Below are 24,987 nucleotides of genomic sequence, written 5' to 3' on the forward strand. Positions count from 1 at the left end.
TCCATCCTGTCTCCTGGTCAAACTCTATTTTTTCCTGGGTGAGGAACTCCCCATCAGTGTGTGCCTGTGTGTACAGGGTGCAAATGCCAGCCGCTGGATTGGGACCGGGCGTCACGGGCATCCAGGCATCCGTGATGCCAGCACCTGGAGCCAGTCTGGGTGTCTATGTCAGGACGACTGGAGCCAGTCTGGGCATGTATGTCGGTGTGTGATGGGGAGCAAATATCGAGCTGGACTAGCTGGCTGGAAGGGCAAATGGCCAGGTATGGGAGTGGACGTAAGTCTGGGCTGGGTGTGCATGTGGCCTCTGTGTCAGGGAGCTGGAGGCCCTGGTGACCCAAGGGGTCCCAGCCAACTGAGTTCTGGGGTCTGAGGGATCTGGACCTCTGTGTGTGGGTGTATCTGCACAGGAGAAGACTGGAGGTGAGAGGAGATGCCCAGTTGCTGGGCAGGCTGAATGTCTGTGGGCAGTTACCGGAGGGATTCACATTGTATTCGTCCATTTTTTTACACCTATAGATATATGTAAAAATATATATATATATATATATTTCCCACTAGACCTTCATCCTGATCAGGCTGAAAGGTGGACAGGATGGGGCTGTGGGTGCTGCATGTGTTTGCATGAATGCTGACTGTTTCCGTATTAATCTGTGTGGCTGGCCATACGTGTATATATATGTATACACATACATGGTATATACCTGTGTTTGTGTGTGTACCTGTTGGGAACACATTCTCAGCTGTGCTATGGGTTGGACCTGGGGGAGTGGAGCTGCGTCACCACTGCCTCTCTCAGGCTGCCGGATCCGGCAGCTCCAAACTAAACCCGCTGAACCTGTGTCCCTTGCTCACACAGAGCGGTAGGCACAGAGAAAATATCCCTCCTGTTGCTTTACGTGCCCAAATCCTTCATCTGTTTCCCTAACTGTTTCCGTACTTATTGATCCGTGTCCTTGCAATGCAGGTGAGCAGAATATATATCTACGATGAGCATTTTCATTTACACTTCTGAAATGCAAGAATTGCCAATTGTATCAATAAGTAAAAATAATCTACTTTTTGGCTGGAGTGAATTTTCATAAATGATAAAATGCTCTAGAAATATGGCTCCAGATGGAAATCCTGACCCCTCGTTGTTCCTCATCTCAAAAGCCTTTCTCATATAAACCTACAAAAAGTGCACAAGTGCCAGCAATCTGTCTCTGGCAATAAATGAAATTCAGGTGACAAAATCAAATACAATTTCTTTCTTCAGAACCGTAAGGTGATATGATGGGTGCAGCATGGTGGAGCCACCATAACATGCTGTAAATTTAAACTAGAGGCGATGTGGGGAAAAAAGTAAAGGTGGCTTTGTTCTGGTCATGCCCTTAATGAGAAATAAATACCAATAAGCTTGCTTTTACCAGGTGTGATCACATTTTAGATTTCCAGCTGAATCGCTGTATATATATATTGCTACCAAGGCTGGCCCCAAACGTTAACCTGATGTAGCTAAAGTGGAATCTGTCTGTGGGACAAAACTGGCTTGGAAATGGTGACTGTAACTCTCCCCAGTCCCGCCGCCTCCCCTTTAATTAATTGTTGCCCTTATTTATGTAGACAGGCTTCTTTCCCAAAGAAGCAGCCAAGTGACAGCTTGCAGAAATATCAGTTTCATGCTCTTTGAACATTTATGCTTTTCTTCTGTAGTCTAACATCTGTAGTTTGGTGGCTTTGGCCAAATGCACGAGTAGGACACACATGTGTGTGTAAGGTCGTGCACAGCTGAAGCCCTGCCGAGTAACTAGCCAGGCAAAGGACCCCCTCTCACCAAAACGCGGGAGGGGGCCGGGCAAGCTTAGATCAAACCCCTTGGTGTGGTGAAGGGCACTGAGTAATGGGGAGGAGGAGGAGCAGAAGCAGAGCTCACTCCCCGAATGCAAGTCTCGTGGGCCACGCACTGGGTCCTGCGTGCTGCAGCTCAGAACCCTCAAATGTGGGCAATTGCTCCCCTGGACGAAGTGTCAGCCTTGAAACCTTCCCAGGGCAGCGATACGCAGGGGCTGGATGGCTGGGTGGGGGTACGGCTGCACCGCGCTGCTTCCTGGGGTGCACCACTGGTGTCACCCTGGTCACCTCGGCCACTCCTGCTCAGGACAATTGAGGTGTTGGTCCCTACTCAGAACAAACCCAGTGGATTCAGCCCCTCACAGGAAGGAGGTACAGCTGACAGCAGGCTGGTCTTACCAGAGTGATTAACTAAAATTAATTAAATTAATACAGACCAATTAGTGTTGCCAGCTTGCTGAAGGCTGCTGTTCCATGACCTGTCCATGGCTGGGATGTCCCCCACTTCCCCTGGGAAAATAGTGCCTGAGAGTGCATTGCTCCTGCCAGAGTGACCCGAACTGATGGGCTCGTTAGGGAAGATGTAGGGAAAGACGGCTGTCTAGAGCAGGCCCCTCCTTAGGTGAAATCGCTCTGATAGGATGTGTAAAGACCCTAGAGCATCCAGTCCTGAAGCAATGTGAATTTTTGGCGGTGCTTCTGGCAATCAACAAGTTGCTAAATACTCCCAGCCATTATTTGTCGTTATTTTTGCTGTCATAGTGAATACCTGTGCAATTCATGGTAGTCACACTTTGCTCCTCCAAAGTGGTCTATTACTGAAGATGAACTGAGAGCAGCCCTGTGGAACAGGACTTGGGGATACTGGTAGATGAAAAGCGTGACATGAGCCAAAAATGTGCACAGAAGGCCAGCTGTATCATGGGCTGCATCAAAAGCAGCGTGGCCAGCAGGTTGAGGGAGGTGATTCTGCCCCTCTACTCTGCTCTGGTGGGACCCCACCTGGAGTCCTGCATCCAGCTCTGGAGCCCTCAGCACAGGAAGGACATGGACCTGTTGGAGTGGGTCCAGAGGAGGGCCACAGCAATGATCTGAAGACTGGAGCACCTCTCCTATGAGGAAAGGCTGAGAGAGTTGGGGCTGTTCAGCCTGGAGAAGAGAAGGCTCTGGGGTGACCTCACTGCGGCCTTCCAGTACTTAAAGGGGGCTTATAAGAAGGATGGAGAGAGACATTTTACAAGGGCAGTAGTGATAGGACAAGGGGTAATGGCTTTAAACTGAAAGAGGGCAGATTTAGATTATATATGAGAAAGAAATTCTCCACCATGAGGGTGGTGAGGCACTGGCACAGGTTGCCCAGAGAAGCTGTGGCTGCCCCTTCCCTGGCAGTGTTCAAGGCCAGGTTGGATGGAGCTCTGAGCAACCTGGTCTGGTGGAAGATGTACCTGCTCATGGCAGGGGGGTTGGACCAGGTGATCTTTAAATGTCTCTTCCAACCCAAATCAATCTGTGATTCAAGGATTCTAAGATGGGAGACAAAAAACACTGCTATGCAAAATGCGGCCCCCCAGCAGCTGGGTGAGGCAGAGGAGCGTTGTGCAGAGGTAGGAGGGGGCTAATGGCTTGCTCAAGGCTTGGGCTGGCTGTGTCACACTCTCCAGCCTGACAGGTACGGCTGCTGAGCAAGACTCGCCCCATGACCAAACGGCAAGCAGACCTCAGCGACCACAAGCGTGCGGCGCCTGTCCGGGGCGCAGCTGGGCTCCTGCCCTGCTTGCAGGCTGGTCGCTGCCATCTCCGCTGTTAGTTTGAAGTGTTTCTCCAGTGTTCCCCATGGGGACCAAAGATGCAAAAGATTTCATAAAAAAGGAAGGGAGGGAGGTAAAGGAGCGAAGGGTAAAACTCACCCTGGCTGGCCAATTCAGCCGTGCAGTGGAGACCTGCCCTGAAAAAGGAACGAGGGAACATCACCAGCTAAACACAACCGATGAAAGTTGTGAGATCCTACATTCAGGCTGAAACTTTGCTTTTTGTGTGTTTGCCGGGGTGCTTGGGGGGAAGAGGAACAAGGAGAGTTGCTGGAGCTGCAGCTGCCTGGTTCTCAGAGGACGACACTGATCTAAACATTTTCTGTCTTCAGTGCAGTTTGTTTGTATTTTCCCTAATGTGACCATATTATATATGCAAGGATATACACTGTCTTTTAAGGAAGCATATCTCTCAGGAGAATTGAAAAAGCATTTACGTAACAAATCATGTCTGCTTCTCAAGTAAATCTGATATAAGGCAAGGAACCATACATATTTAAACTTCAGAGTTGTTTTTCTATGTATGATTAACACAGATTTCTAACGTATATGATGTTGCTTCTCCTGCTTGCTGCATGCTGCTTCATAACTTGTACGGGAAATTTCATTGCTGTCTACTGAAGTGTGACAGAGACAAAGGAAATTTTAGAGGACAAATGAAGGATGCTCTTGAAAACCGGGGATGTTAATTGGTACTCTGCTCTGTATTGATCTCACTCTTCTGCTGCTGAATTTGACTGAGGTTCTGCAGCCCCAACCCAGGCAGATTGTCGTTAAAGAGTTTTTCGTCTGCATTAACCCAGCAATGTTAAATCCTCTGTGGTTCTGATATCCACTTTCCTTTCCTTTCACTTTTTCCACCAGAGATGCCCATCTAGCAGATTTTCTGTCATCCCATCCCCTGCCCTAAAATTACAGGAATTTGCCCATCCAACTGCTCTATTAAAAATTGTCCAGCAGTCCCTGAAAAAGCCCACATGGCTTGCAAAGCATCGCTTAGTCTTTTTTGCACTTTTAGGTTTCACTCTGCGGAATTGCTGCTAGCTTTGTAGCTTCAAGTTTCTCCACATTAATTGCAATGATATTTTTCAGTCTTTTCCTGCCAACCAAGCTGCTGGCTTTCAATCAGAAATCACATGTGTGCTAGAAAGAAGCAGCTGTCAGCTGCCTCCCGTCTGTTTTGCCTTGGAGAGAAGGGTGAGGTGCACAACACGGGGCTTCTGCAGCTGGGGAGAGAAAAGACGTAAGATACACAAGGTATATGGAAGTAAGTGGTAAATAAGGACTCAAAACCCTGACAACCAAACCCAGGGGCCCCTGTTTATACAATATTGGACTTTAATGGAGTAGAAATCATTTCTGTCGCTGGACTCGCTGCTGAGCTGAGACTGCCCACAGATTGCCCACCTACCTGCACCTCAGTGTCTCTGCATGTGAACTGGAGATAAGGACACCCGGCTCCTTTATAAAGTGCTTTGGGACCGGCAGATGAAAAGCAGTGGGCATTCTGTGAACACGAAACACCTTGTTTGTCGTGATGTGGCATCTTACGCAATCAACCCTATGGGCACATTAAAAATTATTTTTACAGCCTGAAAAAGCACGAATATATATGTAATACATAGGTGAAGAACCAGTCAGAGAGAAGTGAGTAAGAACACGGCTCCCACCAGCTTGGCTGAAAAGAGGCATCCCATTCAGGCTGCTGGAGCACAGCCTGCACACCAGATGAATTACGGCTACGGGGACATGCAGCGGGGCCATTCAGCAGGGACGGCCAAGCCTTTCTGCAGATGGGGGAAGACCCATGCTGAGGGTTGTCATGTTTCTCCCTAGGAGATGCTGGGCACAAAGATGCCCACGTGTGCAACGTAATGCCTCCTCGGTAGCCCCCAGGTTTCTGGAAAGCCGTGAGTGCCTTGTGTGTGTGTCGTACAGATGGTGTTTGTGTGCTGAGTACAAACAGTGCCATCAGCAAGCGTCAGACCCAGCACGGCCGCGCAGCAATGCTGTGCCCACGCATGGCAAGGGCTGCGCTTAGCAAGCACCCAGAGCATGTCTGCTCAGCTCCTGCGCTCCAGGGAAGCCCAAAATTTCCAGATATTGCTCCCATGAAGAAACACCAACTGGTCTGCCAGATGACCTGGCAAGATGGTCCTGGATAAAAGTAAAAAGCTCCCTCAAACGCTGATTTGGCACAATGTCCATGCAAAGGCAACAGGAGACATCCAGGCACCGCATGTGTGCCCCAGCCGTGGCTTCTCTTCTCCTCCTGCACTTATCTGGTTGTTGGTACCCTCGGGCTTACTCTGCCAACGTGGAAAACACACTGTTTCCGGCTTCACAGCCAAGGGAAGTTCTGATGGGATTTTGCCACATGTTGCAAAGAGCTGGGTTTTGATTTCAGTGTGCGGGGAGGAGAGCGGTCACCAGGTGTGAGGTTATCTCCAGCTCCTTCACTCTTCCCCATAGGCCGGTGCTGAGGGGAGCTCGTTGCAGATCAAAGGGAGAGGAATGCTTCAAGGAGGGGAGGTTACCAAAATGCTCTGCAGTCCAGCCTACTGGCAGCAAACATTAAACTCACCTCTTTCCTAGGGGAACTGCAGGGAGTCCAGCTTGTTTGGAAGGGAGGTTTGACAGAACTTGTGTGATGGATAATGTGAAAAATTTCCAGCAAGCAATTAAAAAGAGGCAGGTGTGGAGGGGGCAGAGGACCCTTCTAGCATTTTTCCACGCCCATCCGGGTAACTGGCAGAGCTACTTGTGAAGCTCTGAAGCAACAGTGAATTCCTGGAGAGAGATAGGATGCCCCAAACACTTTGTTTCTGACAAAAACTGTTGTGAGTTTTGCTCCCTGCAAACAGAAAGTGAGCAAATGCCAGACCACTCATCTGAGTGTCTCTGCAGTTCAGCGCTTGTTTTATGCCGACTCTTTTGGGGACCTCTTGTAAACAGAGTTTTTTCCAAGTTCCTGACTTTTCCTGTCTTACCTGACATTTCTTTTGAACATCTTCCTTTTCTAAGGCAGAAAAGTCTGCTTTTCTATTCTCTCTTGTCTCTCCCTTTCCTGTGTGTCTTCTGTGAAGCACAGAAATTTCCTCCACATCCTGACTGGGCGTCCCTGCCTGGGTAATTTCTGGTTTGTCTCCAGCAGTCCAGCAGGCCTGGGTGATAAAAAGGGAATGACTGGACATGGCACACATCTCTCCTTCTACTGAGGAGATTTTTCTATACCAGTATATTGGGCACAGCAAAGCTCTCCCAACCTTGCAGATGAACTGAATGTTTAAAAAATTTATCCATTTGAACCAGGCTTTAAGAAGTCAGTTGAAGGAGCATTAAACAGTCACAGGCACAGAAACCGGCAGGATCACATTTTGCTGTGCAAGCTGCAGTTTGATTAATGTGGCAGTTATTTGACGGGAAATTAGGAGAGAGTTTTGAGAGTCGTGAAAGGAAATTAGGCCATCTTATTCTCTTAAAACTCTTTAAAACTCAGTGGTGCTTCTCCTCCCCCGGAGGTTTATGAGCATGCAGGCAACTTCTGTATTTAATCAAGAAAGCAAGCACAGCACAAAGGCTGAAAATGTTTTCCAGAGGCAGCAGGACAGACCAGAAATCTTGGTTTCTGGAAATCTTGACCTCAACATCTTGGTTTGCGCAGTCCAAATCCTCAATCATGTATCTTGCTTTATCCAGTGCTGAGTTCTGATTTAGAAGCGCTCTACAGCACCAAGCGCTGAACATGGCCTGACTGGCAGCTCTGGAAGTCTCCTTCACCTCAGAGGGGTCTTTCAGTAGGTTGGACTCTCTCTCCAGAATGAATCTTGGTTCCTTCCAGCAAAGGGAAGCAGCCAGTGTGTCTGAACTGCGTTGAAAAGAAGGTCCCATGGTATGAATCATCTGCTTCCCCTGGTGCAAACAGGGTGGCTCCAATCAATGTATTACAAAAACCCAGAGAAACCTCCTTCCTGCGGATGATCAGCAAAACCCGGCTGTGTGACAAGTCTAATTCAAGAGGAGTAAACTTGGAGTCAGTCAGCAGTGTTGAGGGTGCCTTGGAAGCTTCTTGGTGTTAGTGAAGGTTTCACTGGGATTGCAAGATGTTAAAATGGTGCTTTTCCACCAGACGTGGGAATGCGAAATTAATGCAGCCAGAATAACCAGAGCCTGGTAGAGACGTTTTGGGCTGGGACCCAGAAGATCTGGTTTCTGTTTTGGGATGTGCCAATTGTGACATGGGAAAATACTCTGTGCTAGATTTGGGAGAGTTTAATATTTTTGGCAGTCACAAAATCCAGTTTTATCCTTCTGTGCTCCCAACCTTTCCATGCACTTCACTTTCCAATGGTTGAGTCCCTAGGGTCAAAGCTCTTTAACCTCAATTATGGAAACTACTAATGGTCTGTAAGCTATCAGATGGTAATCTGTGGCAGCATCACAATTTAAAAAGAAAATGAAATTATCACCAGTGACAGCATGAACAGACGGAATGGGGAAAATGCAAGCACTGAACAACCCTCATTGTATTTGGTTGCAAATAAAAGCTACTGTAGTGACCGCACAGAATAGCCTTTTGATTTGTTTCCCGAAAGACCTAACTTGCTCTGGATTTGAGAAGAATCACTCTCAATGCTTGGCTTTTTGCTGCTGCCCTTGCAGCCAAAAACACACATCTCTGACAAGGCTGAACTGCCTGTCTTGTGTCCAAATGCCAGCAGGGTGCCCCAAACGGTGCTTCCCAACCTGTTCTGTATCTGGAGGCTTCATCGGATCTCAGTTCATCTCACCTCCCCCCCAGCAAGTCAGGAGGCGGTTGGTATTTTCCCTCTTACGCACAAAATCTGCAGTTAAAGCATTAGTTCAGTTTGTGGAAGAATCAAATTCAACGCCTGCATCTGCCCCAAAGGAACATGAACCCTCATCTCCCACTTTTGGGGAGGTTGCATTCAGGCTCTCAGTAGCCCTTGGCCTCTCTGTCCCAGTGGAGCCCTCCCACTCCCTATGGAATATCTGCATCTTTCCTAAGCTAACTACGACCTTGCAGCTCACAAGGGAGGACACTTACTGGTGAGGAAGAGGGAAGACCTGAGGTCCAGTCCTTGCTCAAATTAGAAGCTCAGTGTTTCAGTAACGCGTTTGCTAACAAGGTTGTAAAGAAAGGCCAGGCACTGAAATGGGGAGCCAAGGCAGTAAGTAAACTCCTGAAGCGATGAAGATGCATTTTACACGTGGAGCCTTTATTGCAAATAATGAAACTGTGTTTCCTCATTTCAGTTTCTTCAGTTTAGCTTGGTCAATGACTTGTTCATTGGAAAAGAGAAACATATTACAGATTAAAAAAGCTGAAAATTTATTTTTCCTACCCACCAGACTGAATAAACTGAGACAGTAGGGCTGAGATCTACTCGTCCTAAGCTGTTTAAGCATGGGTTAGCAGTTTATTTCATGAACAACAGTTTTCTTCTTTTAATAATTCAGTTAACTTTAAATACAAAATTTGTTTTGACACCTTCTTCTTCTTTCACATCCAATTCATTTAATATGACTCTATTTAATAATGAAAATCAATGCTGCCCTTTTTTATGTTATTACAGCCTAATTTCTATCCAAAGGCAATTCAACATAACTCCTAAGAAAAAAATTGAATTACCTTGTAAATACAAAATATAATTTGCCATTTTCTAATACAATCAAAGGTAAGCATTGTTTGAATAAAAATTTCAGTTGTTTAAGTATTTGACATACACATATCACATTCTAAGTCAGCAAAACAAGAAAGTATGAAATAGAGCAAAAGGTTTCAGGTGCTGTGGAAGAAATCTCAGTGGTTACCAACAACTAGGCATCAACTGCTCTTTGGAAAAATGATTAAATACAAATGCAAAACAGGAATAAAACCTGATAACTTTAACGAAGGTCACTTGCTTTCTACTTTGAGTGACGATTAAAATGGATTGTTTAAATCCCACGTGCACGCATCGCTCCACCCAGCTCATTTTTCACAACAGGAGGTAGCACGTTTCTGTGCCTCTGTGGTCACGAAAGAGAGGAGGAAGGCACGCTGCTAACCCTGTAGCTGCTGGCTGCCATTTCGGTTCACCTCCATGTTCCCAGCCCTCCTTCACGAAGGGCTTCCAGCAAAAGTGCTTTTTGCCTTGTGTTTCTCTCTACCACCTTTCTGAGCAGTGAGGCACTTGTGTTTTCCGCCTGGCCTTTCTCCTCTCCAAACACCCATCTCTCTATCCTTCTTTTGTCCCATCTGTGTTCCTCACAGATGTCTCTCGATGGAGAGACGCCTCTGAAACCCTCAGGCAGGTCTCACCGGAAACGCTCGGAAGAGCCCGAGATCTCTGTGGAGCAGCAAGTCGCGACCCGTGAGGTTTCTGGGACGTGCAGGGAACTGCGACCTGCTGCATCCGAAGGGAGGGAAGCAGAGAGCTGGAGTTTGGCACCCTGCGAAGTCAGGAGATGAAAAGCAAAGCAGCCTCGATGCATCAGTTCAGCCCAGGGAAAGAGATGCTGTTTGCTACGGTGATTGTCACCTGGGGCTCGCCTGCTGCTTCCCTCCTTTCTGTCTGACTCTCAGAGTCACGCCAGCTTTACACAGCCTGCCCACGTTTTGTTCTAAACCAGCCCAGCCCAAACGCAGAGTAACCCCCCCAGATGCCTGTGGGAGAGTTTCACAATCCCACCGCACCACTCACTGCAATTAGGTCTTCTTCCAGGAATAGAAAGGACTGGGGCTCTGTGGCATTTCCAAGGGCCGCCCAGTCCTGCCAGGATGCTGCTCTGCGTGCAGGTTACCAAACTCCCCCATACCAGGTGTTGCCTCTGAATTATGCTTTTGGGTTTTTTTTTTTCTTCTTTTTTTTTTTTTTCCAAAATAAACATGCTGAGTGCAGCATGCTGGCAGCCCTCAATATTCAGATCAAATACCACTGCATGCTGCGCTGCCCGGGAAATAAAGAGAAATAGGAGATGACATTGGGGGCTGCTAAAAATTGTTGGCTACTGGTTAGCTCTGCTGCAGGTCTGATGTGGGGGAACCGACTCCAGGCGGGTTTGTCTGCCTTGACTGCGAGGCGTAGCTGCAGGATTGTCAAGCCTTGTGACTGCACTTCTTTGGAGAGTTTAAGGCAGAGAAGAGCAGAATTTGCATCCACATGAGACTGCTGAATCTAGGCTTACAGCATTTGCTGTGGGAAAAGAGTTAAAACTTCCTCCTCCTTAATTGTAATGAAAATGAGTCACAATTTAATTATGGGCCATCTTCTGTGCCAGATGAACGGTGCAGTGATTCTTCGCTCAGATACCTGAAATGATAAAAACAACACAAAGATGAAAACCTCACACTCAGACGCTCAAATCACAGAGCTTCTCCTTCCCTCAACTGGGATATGAAATGCCTCCATCTTTCCAAGTGTGAAATGAATGAAAGAAAATGAAAAGCACCTCTTCTCTCAAGATGTGCATAATGTCATGGCAAGCGCTTCCTGCTTATTTTTGACTTGCCTTTGAGTCAATCACAATGTTTACTACCTTTAAAACTATTTCTCTGTGGAATGAAATCCCGTTAAGTCTAAAGTCTGAGGGTAAACACTCTAACCTGGGTTTGTAGAACGGTTTGCGAATGCGGTTAAAGCCAGCCTAGCTTTTCACGGTAAATAATAAAAATTATGCCTCTGACAGAGATATTCAACTAAACGCTGCCGGTGATTGCATTGCTGTGTTCAGCACCCTCCTTTGTCTTGCCTCTAGTTAGAACAACACGAGCTCAGTCATGTACTTTACAGTGTCCCACATCGAGTATTTGGGACACAGCCCGATGTGTACTGCATGAGATCTGCGATTCCATAACGTCCTTAATCAAGCTGCCCTACTTTCTTTGTTGCTATGCTTTTCTAATACTAGAAGTGATGAGTGCTACAGCACAGACTCATTAATATTAAAAAAAAAATTTCTCCTATTACTAAAGGATCCTCATTCATCTACTTTTGGTCACTTGTCCTACATTGAAAGTTGACGTGTCCTTCAACATCGGAAAGGCAGGCATGCAGCTGGAACGCTCTGCATTACAGGTGAGATGCGCGGCGACTGGAAGCTCCCTGCTGCAGCCCTCGCTCTGATGAGAAATCATGAAGTCCTTTCATGAGGGTTTATTTAATAAACTGCAGTTGCTGCACCAGTTCCTAAAATGCTAAGTATCCATGTTTTTCCTAATGCTTAATGCCTGAAGCCTGATGATGATATATATATATAGTTATCTATCTGAGCTGTTGAAATACTTTTGAAGAAACATTCTCTTCTTAAATGAAGTTCCTTTGAAAGAGCGTATTTTCATTTCAAGAGGAAGATTAAGCCTTGCTTAAAAATTAACAAGAATTTCTGGTGTGGAAATTATCTGTTTATCTTGAGTTGGGAGTCGACCTCTAGCTGTTATGATTTCAAAGAACATCTCAAAAATGTAACCTCATTAAAGCTGGTGCCTGATTGCCTGCCTCAGTGTGCAGATTTCATGAGTGAGCAGCTCTCTCCTGTTCACTTCGATGGTGATGATTCAGGCCTGGAGACCAGAACCTGTTCCCTTTTCCTGCGTTGCTTCGGGCACCCCGGAGGGGAAAGGAGCGTGCCATGAAATCGGGTGCAACCTGCTTTGAATGGCAGCAGGCACGGGGAAAGGCAGAGGAGGAAGGGGAAGCCACTAAGCCTGATTTCAAGAAGCAAGTCTCCAGCTTTGAAAAAGCTCAGAAATACCTTTGGCTCTTGGGAGGGAGAGAATTGAAGACCCACCTGATTGTTTCTCTGCTATAAAGAAAACGGTGCTGCAAGTTTCTGATCCCCAGAAGCACCTGACAGCGGACTCTCCTTGCCCTGTGTGGATGGGGACCCCAGGGACCCCAGGGACGAACTGGGCTCCCTGCTCCGACCAGGAGGAGCTGCTGCCTTCCTGAGGACAGAAACGCTCACTTTCTCCACTGTGGACATCATACAGGTTCAATACTTGCCTGGATTGAAGAAAGAACCTCCAGAAAGGACCAAAAATAGTGGTTTTACTAATGAGTTAAAGGAGAATTTGCAAAGAGCCGGTAGCCTAGAAACTGGACTGGAGTGAATTTACCCTTTGCGCAATTAAAGAACACATGATTGACCATTATTGATTTAATGAAGCAAGGTCACAGAGCAGGTAATGCAGGCCAGACTTCAACACGATCGCATCCGTACAGTTGGGAAATCTAAAGCCTGAGATTTAACAGTGTTACAGTCCTAAAGAATATGATTTTAAGCGAGCAATAGCTGTGCAGAGGCACGCCAATGTCTGAAAGCAAACTGCATAAACCCTGCTTGTGCTATAGTACTGGCCTAGACCTAATCAATTTTTCTTATCATCTTTTTTCTGAATGCGTAAAAAAGGAAGACTTGGCGACTTGCATTTATTTGTTCAGATTAAAAATAATCACAGTACCAGTCCAGAGCTCCAGATGCACATGCCATAAATTCAGAATCAAAATGGAATAATATAGGGAATCTGGCTGCCTAGGATCACAGGATCATAGCTGAGGCTGGCAGGGACTCAGTAGGCAATGCAGTAAATACCACAGCCTCAGTACCTTTCCCTTCAGTAGCCTGGCAGGGGAAGGAGGAGGGTGACATTTCAGTGTGTCCATGAAGCTAACAAATCTGTTTTTGGACAGATCAGAGGAAAAGTGCAAGTCTCTGTACCAAGTATCGTTAAAAAAAAATATGTGTAAAGACCAGCAGCAGGACACAAGCCTGCATTAGAACAGAGCACTCTCCAGAGGCAATTAGCTGGGTCCATCTATTCCTAGGAAACAGATACTCCTGGGATTCCGCATCTTCTCGGTGCACACAGGACACGGGCTTGTTGCAACAGGTAGACAGAAATTCCTGCCCACCCTGCCTGAATCACCGAGCCTTTGCTAAACAGCAGCAGGTTTTCCATTGTGCAATGTAACTGATTCGCAGCACCCGGGAAGGCTGTCCAAATCTGCAGTATTTAACGTAGTTGACATTTAAAAATTATTCATACAATAGATGTATTTTCCTTTAAAACTTATTCCATAACTGTCTCCATTAAGGCTTCTTGCAAGCCACGTCGCAGTCCCAGCTGCTTTCAGCAAAAGGACACTTGAGGAGAGGGCCGTGACTGACTCCAGCGTGGAGCAGTCTTGTGCTACATTCCCACATGAAAGGGGGGTTTCTACCAAACCGAACCCTCTCAAAACCCATGCTGCACGGGCAGGCTTAGGAGTCTGGAAATCACATGTGCTTGGCTTTCACGCACTCCTGCATGACTAATAAAGTGATGATTCTCTGCTGTTTTCATCCCGAAGCAGCATCTCAGCTGCCCTGCAAGCAATATGCAATGTTCTATTGCTAAAATAATAATCACCTCGGCAGCATATTACAGCTATTTGCACAGCACTTAACAAGCGTGATATGACAAGAACTACTGCTTAGGCTCAAAACCATTTTTTCAGAATTAAGAATTTCTATGCGCCTCGCTCACTCTGTTATTTTTTTTTCCCCAGCAAAGTACTGATATGAGAATCCTCTCCTCCACGGGTCTACTTACATATTTCAGCAACCATGGATTTGCTAAGGTGGCTTAGTAAGCTTTAGCTGCTTCTGCCCAGTCCATTGCGTTTGTCCAGGGTCTCTGGATGCCTGGCAGGAGCCCAGGCAGAGCAGCAAACGGCTGAGGCACAGGTACGGAAAGCTAAATTTACTGTGGACAGGAATCCTGCCTCCTGCGCAGATCCAATACCCAGCGCTGTGCTGCGGGTATCTCTCAGGTATGTCTGATTTGCTGAAGGCATGTCAGGGGTTTCATCAGCAGGTGCGCAGCATGCAACACCTCTGATGATTCAGTGCCTGCCTGTGTGCTGTCTGGTGCATACACCCATGCTTCTGTCGGGAGGGAAGGACTGATGTGAGCTTTAAACACGTATCACGCTGTCACGGGGCATAGTTGCACCCACGCAGCTATGCGCCCGTTCCCTGCTGTCGTTAAGGGATCCCACCCCCGTCTTCACTAACAGGTTGTCTACCTGCTTTCACACCTTATTGAACTGCAACTGGTAGGAGCTTGGAAAGCCAACTAGCCCAGAATTGTGTCTACCAGCTGAGTGCTCCGTTTCAGGTGCCTAGGTCCTCTGAAGCACCCCAGAAATGCAGATCCAACAAAGAACATTGCACTTGTTTTCTCTGAGCCTCATTTCTCGACTTGTGAAGTGAGAATACCTGCACTTGTCTTCCTTCGCAAGATGTCCATTTTGTCGAAGAGTGGAAACCGTACTTGCTTAGGTCCTCCTCCATGCCTTAGTGAACAGAGCACCAATGCCTTCAGAAGCATCTTGTTGGTGGCATAGTTTCTCGAAGCCTCACTGTCTTCCCACTTGACTGCCCATCCACACTCGGCATACACATCTTCTAAGGAAAGGTTCTGGAAACTGGTAAAGAATATACTCAGAAAATGTGCTGAACAGGCTCAGAGAGTCCAGGTATGGGCACAATTCCCATTGACCAGAGTGAAGGACAGCTGAATGTATCACGATCCTTTTGCTAGCACATGTGGTCCACCCTACTCTAGTTCCCCCTGTTGCACTTTTGGCCATTTAATAATGTAAATGTTAAAGCAGTTCCTTCCTTTAGATCACCGAGCAAGAACTTCTGCGGGTTGTCTCCGTGTAAAGGCATTCAAAGAGAGACTAAAACAAAGCGTATGGCGCTTTGCAAGAACAGATTCCCGTTGGCCTGAGAAACTGCCAGTTCTGCAGCGTTAGATGTGAAAAAGGACTTGAGCAACTCAGCTCACACGTCCCTTCTCGTGCTGCATACTAAGCTGTGGATGAGTCAGTACGGCTGAGTGGGAGAACCAGACAGGTCTGAATCACCACTTTGTCCTCTCTCCGAAGCACTATTATTTCCACGCAAATGATTTCAAGTCTCAAAGCCACAGCAGCAGCCCAATAGTGGTGACCGCAAACCTCGTGCTCCAGCAAGAGCCAACTGATTAATGACAATTCATAGCTGCATCGTGTTAGAAGACACTGATTTATGTAAAAGGAAATTAGCTAATTTATCTCACAATCCTGGAACTTCAGAAGTATTTGGAGAGACAGTAAGCTCCGTTTCAGGATTTCACTGACGCTATGTATTATTCAGCTCTTTCCATTGTTGTTCAGACTGATGTATGAGAGGTTTGAGGAACGCAGCTGTGGAGTCTGACAGGATAAACGTTAAAAAAGTCTGAAAGGGACCAGATTTTCTTTCAAGCACAGAGAAGTAAGAAAGAAACAGCGTGGGATCCTGGTACTCTGTCAGGCATATCTTCATCGTTCTGTTGAGTTCAGCGGGCTCTAGATAGAAACCTCCGCAATATGTGGGAAGACACCTTCACACATTTGGAAAGTAAACTGAGGACTTTTATCTGCTGTTATTCGTATCTGGAAGACCACCAACTTTCTGCATTTTACTTACACCAACAGATAACAAGTATTTGCACGTCACCAAGCGTTTGACTGATCCTTTTATACCAGTTACATATCTTTTTATATCTAGTACTTTCAACTTACTAGCTGCTGTAATAGTAATAAAACTAAATGCAAAGCTAATTACAAGCTAAATGAAAATAATTAAACAAAAAGTTTAAAATTCAAGGATTTCTGACTTTTATAATCTGAACACTTATTTAAGAAGAAACCCATGTAGTTCTGCAGAAAGAACTTCATACAATATATGAAATCCGACTGAGAGTTTCATATCTCTACAAACAACTGTATTGGAATTCTGCAGAAGAGCTATGTCGTTAGGATTTTTCACATAAAGTGGGTGATGTACCTATAGGTGCATTGTACGGTATAACGACCTGGAGCTGCAAAAATATGAAAAAAAAAAATGAAATGTGTAAAAGGAACGGAGTTATGGCTGCATAACACACTGGCTGCTTTTATTCATTTCCTGCTGGTTGCCTTCATTTACAGAATTTAGAAACAGAAAAAGGATGTATTAGACTTTTATGGGTTTGTTCTACGTGCAACTTGATGTTACTAACTTATTTCAGGCTAAGAAAAACACCAAGAAAGAACAAAATTATTGTCTCTGTGTATGTGTGACTCTTCCTTGAAGGAAGCTTTGACAACCTCAAGAACAAAATGCAAGCTCTCTTGACAAGGCCGGCAGGCTTAGCAGTGGAAGGATGCAATACACAGAACACGGGAGGCTTCGCAGTTCCATAAACAGAACCCACACAGCCCCGGGAACCTCGGTCCTGGTTAGACATGTCTTCAGAGCAAAGCACTTTGCTGATGCCTTAACTTCTGTTGCTTTGCACAGAAAATCTTGCCCGGATTTGGTAGTACTTCAGGTCAGGAGTAACTGGCAGCGCTGGTGATGTGGATTTGAGAACAGATTCCGCTTTTGCTCTCGCTCGCAGTCGCCTGCATCGCAGTGAGGACATGGTCTGCGTTACTGAAAGGCCGGGTGTCCTTCATGGGATTCCCTTCGTCCTTCCAGATGTCCTCAAGCACAGGCAAGCCTAGCGTGGTGGCCCTACTTCACACAATTGATTGGGAAAGATTCGCACCCTACTCCAGCACGAACGGTTGTGGAGGACGCACACAGAAGCCCCTGCAACAAAGGGAGGGGGAACACGGCGCCGCGGCAGACGCGGCGATTCCGATTCGGCACTGCGATGTGTTCCGAGGTTGACCTGGCTAACTGCGGCGCTGAGAGCTAGGTGCTGTGCGCTCAGCTGAACTCTGCCAGGCTACGTTCACCTTACTGGAGAAAAAAAACACATTTTAAAATGTAAAGCAAGGAAAAATTCTCTCTAGGAAAACAATGGACTTGGCAGAGTGTACTAACGTCATTCCCTAGTTCTTAGGTCCCATTTTGTGTGCCTTACTGAAAATTTCTCAAAGCAGTGACCTGACACAGATCTTCATAAAGCGGCCTGTGCCTACTAAAATAATAAAAGCTATGTAATTACTAAATAAGCATATGGCATCTATTTCTCCTTGACCTTCACATATTTACCCTGTTCCTGTAACCTTGCTACTTTTCCAGGGTTCGTTATTATGCGCAGACAAGCGAATGAGACAAGAAAGATTTCCCAAATTGCTCGTCCTGGGAACGCCCCGCATAAACAGGTTTGAAAATCTGATGGAGAGCCCCAACGCTATCTTTGTGTTTCAGAGAAAGGTAATACCCCTGTGGTTGGTTGCCAAATGGATCCGGGTTGTGTTGCAGTCCTCAGAAGCCGAAGAGTATCCACCTCCCTCGCTGCAGCGCTAATGGCGCGTGGAAGGCCAAGCGTGTTTAACTGGCGGCGATCCTTCCAGCCTCTGTGGTTTTCGTCGTGAAGAAGGGTGCACTGCGAGATGGTGGCACGAAAACAAACCCACACGTCTTTGCAGAATATGGGAGAGGAGCGCTGGCTCCCAAGGCTGATTTTTTGAGCGCTGGCGGATTACGTTTGCGACATCGTCCCTGGCACATTTCCGGGAGTCGAATATAGGAAAGGCTTTTAGCTTCTTTTGTCTTTTCTTTTCTTTTCCCTTTCCTCTCATTCCTTCCTTCCTTCCTTCCTCTTCTCTTCCTTTCTCATAGGAACTGGTAAAAAAGACAGCACGTGGAAAACCAACATCTTTATTCTTATCCGTAAACTGGAATCAGGAAGTTTCATGGGTTTTTTTTTGAAGAGTGAGACAGCCAGCGCTGCAACCGCGCGGCCCTTCCCGGAGCCACCCTCCTTCCAGGCCAGTGGACCACCTCTGGCCAGGCCAGAGGTCCACCTCGCAAGGACGAGCTCAGCGTGGACCCACGTGGGGCCGAAGGGCACAGTGGTCCTCAGCTGCCCCAGGCCCACCTGGCAGCGCTGGGGTTGGTAGGCACGTGGCTGCGGACCCCCGTCCTCTGGCCTGGCCGGGGGCAAAGGTGGGAAGAGCAGGAGCTGGCATGGGGCACGAGGGGTTTGGACTTGGGGTCCTTCCATCCTCCCAACGTCAACCAACGCCCCCATCAAGCTGAAGAGACACCATGTTTGTCAGGGGTGTGAATGAGATGGGTGGTGGGGACCTCCGCCGGGCACCCCGGCTGCTGTCCGGTACCGGGTGGGCGGTGGGGACCTCCGCCGAGCACCCCGGCTGCTGCCCGGTGCCGGGTGGGCGATGGGGACCTGCCCGGGCGTGGCGGGGGAGCCCCGGGGCTGGTACCCTCCTCCCCGCACGCCGGGTACCCCGGGCGGCGCCCAGGGGGCGCCCCGCCGCAACGCCCTCCGGTGCCGGTGCCGGGGCGGGGCCGGGGAGCGCGGCGCCCAATGGCGCGGCGGGGGCGGGGCTGGCGGTGCGGGAACACCGGGGAGGTGACGGCGAGGCCCCGCCCTTCCCGCGGCTCGCGGGCGCCAGCGGCGAAGATGGCAGAGGGGCGCTGAGCTCCGCGCCGCCGCCCCCCCCCCCCCCCTCCTCCCCCCTCTCCCCGCACTGGTTGGGTGGCTCCGTCGGGGGAGGGCGGTGATTCCCGCTCCGCGTCCGTGCAGGGAGGGCAGCGCCGGCGCCTCTCCGCGGAGCCGCGTGTGATGGTGCGGGCATGGCGCGGCAGCCGGCGGCCGCGGCGCTGCTGAGGCGGGGGGCGGCTGGTCCCGGCCCCGGCGGCGGCGGCGGCAGCCAGCGGGGGCTGCCCCGCTCTCCCGGGCGGCGCTGAGGGAAGGAGGGAGCGGCTCGGCTCGGCTCGGTTCGCCGCCATGCTGCCCGGGGTGGGGGTGTTCGGCACCGGCCTGACGGCGCGGGTGATCGTGCCGCTGCTGAAGGCGGAGGGCTTCGCCGTCAAGGCGCTGTGGGGCCGCACGCCCGAGGAGGCGGAGGAGCTGGCCAAGGAGATGAGCGTCCCCTTCTACACCAGCCGCATCGACGAGGTGCTGCTGCACCAGGACGTCGACCTGGTCTGCGTCAACCTGCCGCCGCCGCTCACCCGGCAGGTCGCCGTCAAGACGCTGGGTGAGTGGGGGGGGACGGGGGGACACGCACGGGGGGCTTCGGGCTCGCCTCGGGTTTTCCCTCAGCTCCGCTGCCCGGTTCGTTGGGGAGGGGGCGGCGGGGGACGGCGCTGCCGCAGCCCGGTGTGGCTTCCCGCCCCCCGGCGTGGGCCCCGGCAGCAGGCAGCCCATCACACCCCGCCCCGGGCAGGGGACGGGGGAACGGGGATTAACAGGAGGGAGGAGTCGTGCTGCCGGCGGGGAGCGGGGCATCGCCAGGGGCACCGGCTCGGCCTCCGGCCCCGGGGAGGGCGGCGGGAAACACGGACAGCGCAGGAAACGGCTTTTTACACCCGAGACCGCAACGGAGATCGCGTAGGAAAGGGAGGGAGGGAGGGAGCGAGGCAGCTGGTAATGGCATAGAGTCAGAGCATGGTTTGGGTCGGAAGGGACCTTAAAGATTATCTGGTTCCATCCCCCTGCCATGAGCAGGGACATCTTCCACCAGACCAGGTTACTCAGAGCTCCATCCAACCTAGCCTTGAACACTGCCAGGGATGGAGCGCCCGCAGCTTCTCTGGGCAACCTGTGCCAGTGCCTCAGCACCCTCATGGTGAAGAATTTCTTCAGCCTCTAAAATCAGGCCATTAAGGAAACGCAGGCAGTGCCCCAAGAACCGTAAGCGTGGTGAAGGCGTCTGTCCGCACGCCTCGCTCGGTGCTGCTGTCTGTGCTTGGAAATGCCGGTCTCTGCGCCGGAGCGCTCGCTTGCCTGCTACCACACGCTTTGGACTTTTTCCTCAAGATACAGCGCTTACGCCAGAAGCCCAACTTGCTTGCCAGGACGGCGTGCGAGTGGATTTGCAGTGCAGAAATATGCATTCCACAAAACATAAAAACCAGGCAGTACGGAGGTAACCAAGTTTTGTGTTTCACACCTGAATTTGGTGACGATCGTGTGCGTTTCCCAGTGATGCTCTTCCAATGGGTGCTGCTCTCGGAAGTGCCACGGCTTGCCCGTGCTCCCGGAGGTAGAGAGAGTCCCACGGGGCTGCAGGCAAGCACGAGATGTCTGGTGGAAGAGCAAAATCTCTGAAATAATAAACACGCACCACTGGTGTGATTTTATTTTCTTTTTTATTCCAGGGGGGTTGAAGTAATATTATGCTTTGTCCCTTTCTGAATATTCGCAACTAAAGAAGAAAAAAAAGCTGTTCCTGAACATGTGCTGAATTTGTGAATGATGCTGACATTTGATGTAGCTGAGATGTTAGTGATAACTTGCTGATGCAATCTGCTAGCAACAGACTGGAGGAAAAAAAAATGTTTTCTCCCTGTTGATTGGTACCGTACCATTCTCAGTTCCCTTTCACCTCTAGTTAATTTGGTTTCCTCTCATTCCCCGGTGTTAGTTACTTGCATGTTGCAGTGGTAGTAAAATGCCTGCGAAAACACATGGAGTGATAAGTAGGGATTAAGCATGTTACCAGGTGATAATGTTCAACATGATAATTTTTTTTAACATATTACTTAAAGGATTGTTATTTACAGAAATATCTCTTGGACTATAAATAACTCTTCCCCAGTTATTTCGGAGTTAAACTTTTACTGTTTGGTTGTTGTTTTTGTGCTGTTTGTTTTTTCTGTTTTGTTGTTTGTTTTTTCATTCAGGCATTGGATCTGTAACAGTGAGAATTCCTGCGTGTTGGTACAGGTGCAAACAGGGGGCTAGAGCAGGGGTTCCTGAACTGCTGAGAGCAACACCTCCCTGCTGGCAGCTCCTGCTCCTGGCCTGCTTGTGCTTCGTGGCTTGGGAGATGCTGTACCAGGGAGTGGTTATTTTGCTTTTATCACTGGATTTTTCTGTTTTGAGGGGAGGAGTGGAACTGCGTCTGGCTGGGGGTTTCAAAATCCTCTGGTAAGCAGGGGCAATGTTGTATAGAATGAGGAAAGCAGAAGATGGAAAAACGTTCCTTACTATGATAAGGAAAGGATGAGAGTCTTCCTTTTTTCAACTCGATTTTTTTGTGGGTGTGGTTTGTTTTTCTGTCTTGAGGTTTCATGCTAGAAGCAGTAGGCAGCAGCTAGCGATAGGACATAGACAGGGATACCAGTGGTTTTGCTCATTGATGGAGGCTTCAGGAGGTCTAAACATGATGCCCTGCACTGCAGCAGAAAAGGCTGAGAAAGATGCGAGCCATGTCTGGCTTCCATGTGAGAGGAGGCGTATCTGGCCTGGGAAGAGACAGGGACCAAATTTCTTTTCTACCTGTATTTTAGTTTCAGTTGGCTGGTTGCCCAAAGCTGCGTTTTCATTTGGGGAGGTTTCATTATTAAAAAGTAAAAGCCTGGGGGGAAGAAGCAGTTGGCGGCATTTCTGTTCCCTGTCTAGAGCTGTGTTTACACTCTGAATTTGCAGCGCGTTGAAATCCACTCCTGCCTGTTCGCGATGCGGACTCCGGAGGTGGAGGTGGGGTGGAACAGGTGTCCCTGCAGCTCTGTTTGACTCGGACCACGCGGTGGGAAAAACTCAGTTGCTTTTTTTTCACCGGTATGTCTGACATGTAAATGTATTGCTGCTTTAAGCATAATTTTGGCGTGGTGGCCCATCAACCACCATTAAAACACCAACGTGTGAATACACACCCCAGCGGAGGAAGTCCCCAGACTGTGGCTTCCTGGAAGCTGGCGGGGGGGGGGTGGGGGGTGGGGGGGGTGGGGAGGAGAAAATGGGAGAAATGCAGCTTTAAACTTGCCCTGTTAACTTTTCCTCTGCTGCGCATCTCTGTTAGAAACAGGGTCCTGAGCTGGGTCTGACTCTGCGTGGCAGTTTTCATAGGCGTTAGGCCGACATTGGGAAGTCTCTGGAACAGACCAAGTTCATGAGTGAGATGAAAACTAGGCTGGTCTGTGTGGTGACCAAAAGCACGAATAAAACCCGTGGCACTTTACGCGAAGTATGCTGATGGCCTCTGTCCCTTCTGTGTGAAAGGAATCAAATTCCCTGTTCGCTTCTACAAAACGGAGCTGATCGACCCGCTCCCTTTCCTGCCTCCGGTCTGTCCCGCTCGCTTAGGAGCTCTTTTGTTTATTGCTGTTTGTACTCATTCCCTGTAGTTGCGGCCACTGGGCGCTTGCATCATGCAAAACGCATGTCCTGACTGACTTTCTGCTTGGTGGTCAAGCAAGATCAATGGTTGAATATTTGGGTAAGCACAGAAAACACTCCAATATTGAATAAGGGTGTTTTCCCTTCTTACTGAGCTGAAAAGTTTGGCATGTGTGCTAGAAGTGGTCTGCTTTTCCTCTGGCCGCATGTGCTGGCAGTACAGTCTGCGCACAGAGGTGTGTTTGCGTACAGGGACAAAGCATGTCACCGGAGTTCCTGTTTGTGGTCAGCATCAGAAGAGTTGCTGGTACAGACAGTGTGACCCTCCACCTAGTTAAAAATTGTCCATGCGTGAGTTTTCACAGTATAATCCCTTCCCCCTTGTTCAATACAAGATGACATTCTTCAGATCCTGAGTGAAATGGCTGCCCACTGTGACTAAATAGCTGCCGCATCAGGTGAAGTGATTCACTGCAGGTGGTGCCGGGAGGTCCTTGATGCCATTTCATGTCTAAGCTGAAGGGGAAGCCAGAGCTATTTCTCAGTTTCTGGTCCTGTTCATGCTTGACTCAAGTCAGCTCGGCTAAAGAGTGTGGCCAGCAGGACGAGGGAGGTTCTCCTTCCCCTCTACACTGCCCTGGTGAGGCCCCATCTGGAGTACTGTGTCCAGTTCTGGGCTCCCCAGTTCAAGAAAGATGAGTAGCTACTGGAGAGAGTCCAGCGGAGGGCTATGAGGATGGTGAGGGGACAGGAACATCTCCCCTACGAGGAGAGGCTGAGGGAGCTGGGCTTGTTCAGCCTGAAGAAGAGAAGGCTGAGAGGGGACCTAATAAATGCTTACAAATATCTGAAGGGTGGGTGTCAGGAGGATGGGGCCAAGCTCTTTTCAGTGGTGCCCAGCGACAGGACAAGGGGCAATGGGCACAAACTGAGGCACAGGAAGTTCCGTCTGAACATGAGGAAGAACTTCTTCCCTCTGAGGGTGACGGAGCACTGGAACAGGCTGCCCAGGGAGGTTGTGGAGTCTCCTTCTCTGGAGATATTCAAGACCCGCCTGGACAAGGTCCTGTGCAGCCTGCTGTAGTTGACCCTGCTTCGGCAGGGGGGTTGGACTAGATGACCCACAGAGGTCCCTTCCAATCCCTAACATTCTGTGATTCTGTGATTTCTGAGGTTCACAGAAGTGTTTCTGGGGAGCAAATGTTCTGCCTTTGGGAAGAGTCAAGTGGCAGATGTTTTGTAAAGCATGTCCCTGGAGATGTTTCCCTTAATTCTGTTTACAGTGGTTTTGCTTACTCTTTAATCTTAAGGACAGGGACGCTGAACTGTGTGCTGAATATTCACTGCACATGTTCACAACCATGTCTACATAGTATTACTTTATTAAATGTTTATATTGTAGTAGCGGCACGTAGTAGGAGTCCCTTCTGCCTGGGGACTATACAGAGTATGACTTTCCCAGCCCTCCAGAGTCTGTTCCTCTTAAGGAGCACTTAAATTTGTTTGCTGACCAGTGCTACTTCTGTATTTGATTGTGGTCATGAGGGAGCATCTTTATTTAGAGTGGAATATGAACTGTACTGCTCAGATCCTTACCTTCCCACCCCTTCCCGGGAAGCACTGGCATCACAGAGACATGCAGTACAGGCCCGCTCTCCAGAATATGTTTGTGAGAACTCCTTGTTAAAGCACTGGCAATGCTATCGCTGGATCTACCTCTGAAGTGGGAGGAACATCAGCTGCAGATTCACAGATTTGATGCAATCTTTAATTTCTGCATTCCTCTGCATTCGTGCAAATCGGGCAGTGGTTACAGAATTGTAGCAGTGGATAGAACTTGGTCCAGAGTTTGTAAAGTGATTAGGATCCTTTGGGATGAGATGGTCTATTAAGGGAAAACATTATCATGATTATTTATTATTAATGGCAATGTAATATTTGTCCTGCAATATTGAGTTTAAATTTGACCTAACAGCAGTGACTTTCAGCAGAACATGCTCTTGTACTTGGAAGGCAGATGACTTTGCAGCATATTAAATGTGAATTACGGTCATCTTACTGCAAAAGAAAAAGTGAGATGAAGTGCTGCCTGTCTTCAATCAGCAGAACTAGCAAAGGCTATGATGCCTTTTTTTGCACAAATTAGAAAGTCCGTGCAAAGAGCCTGCTGGCAGTCGGCTGAAAGTGTTCTTCCTACGTGAGTGATGATGGTATATCACAGAAAATGGTGCCTAGGTCTTC

General features: G+C 48.7%; 1 protein-coding gene across 2 annotated transcripts in view; it reads left to right on the forward strand.

The window, feature by feature from the left end:
• The first annotated feature begins 19,102 nt into the window (after positions 1 to 19,102).
• GFOD1 (Gfo/Idh/MocA-like oxidoreductase domain containing 1) overlaps positions 19,103 to 24,987 on the forward strand; it is a 76,475-nt gene continuing 70,590 nt past the window's right edge. Inside the window, exon 1 of one of the 2 annotated variants that reach the window (XM_075416909.1) lies at positions 19,103 to 19,660. In XM_075416909.1, coding sequence (XP_075273024.1) covers positions 19,408 to 19,660 — 253 coding nt within the window. In that variant the 5' untranslated portion in view covers positions 19,103 to 19,407. Of the gene's footprint in view, positions 19,661 to 20,314; positions 20,552 to 24,987 lie in introns of those variants that run through there. The other variant, XM_075416911.1, reaches the window with a different exon arrangement.

This window comes from Opisthocomus hoazin, chromosome 3 (genome assembly GCF_030867145.1).
Source record: "Opisthocomus hoazin isolate bOpiHoa1 chromosome 3, bOpiHoa1.hap1, whole genome shotgun sequence".
Classification (NCBI taxonomy): Eukaryota; Metazoa; Chordata; class Aves; order Opisthocomiformes; family Opisthocomidae; genus Opisthocomus; species Opisthocomus hoazin.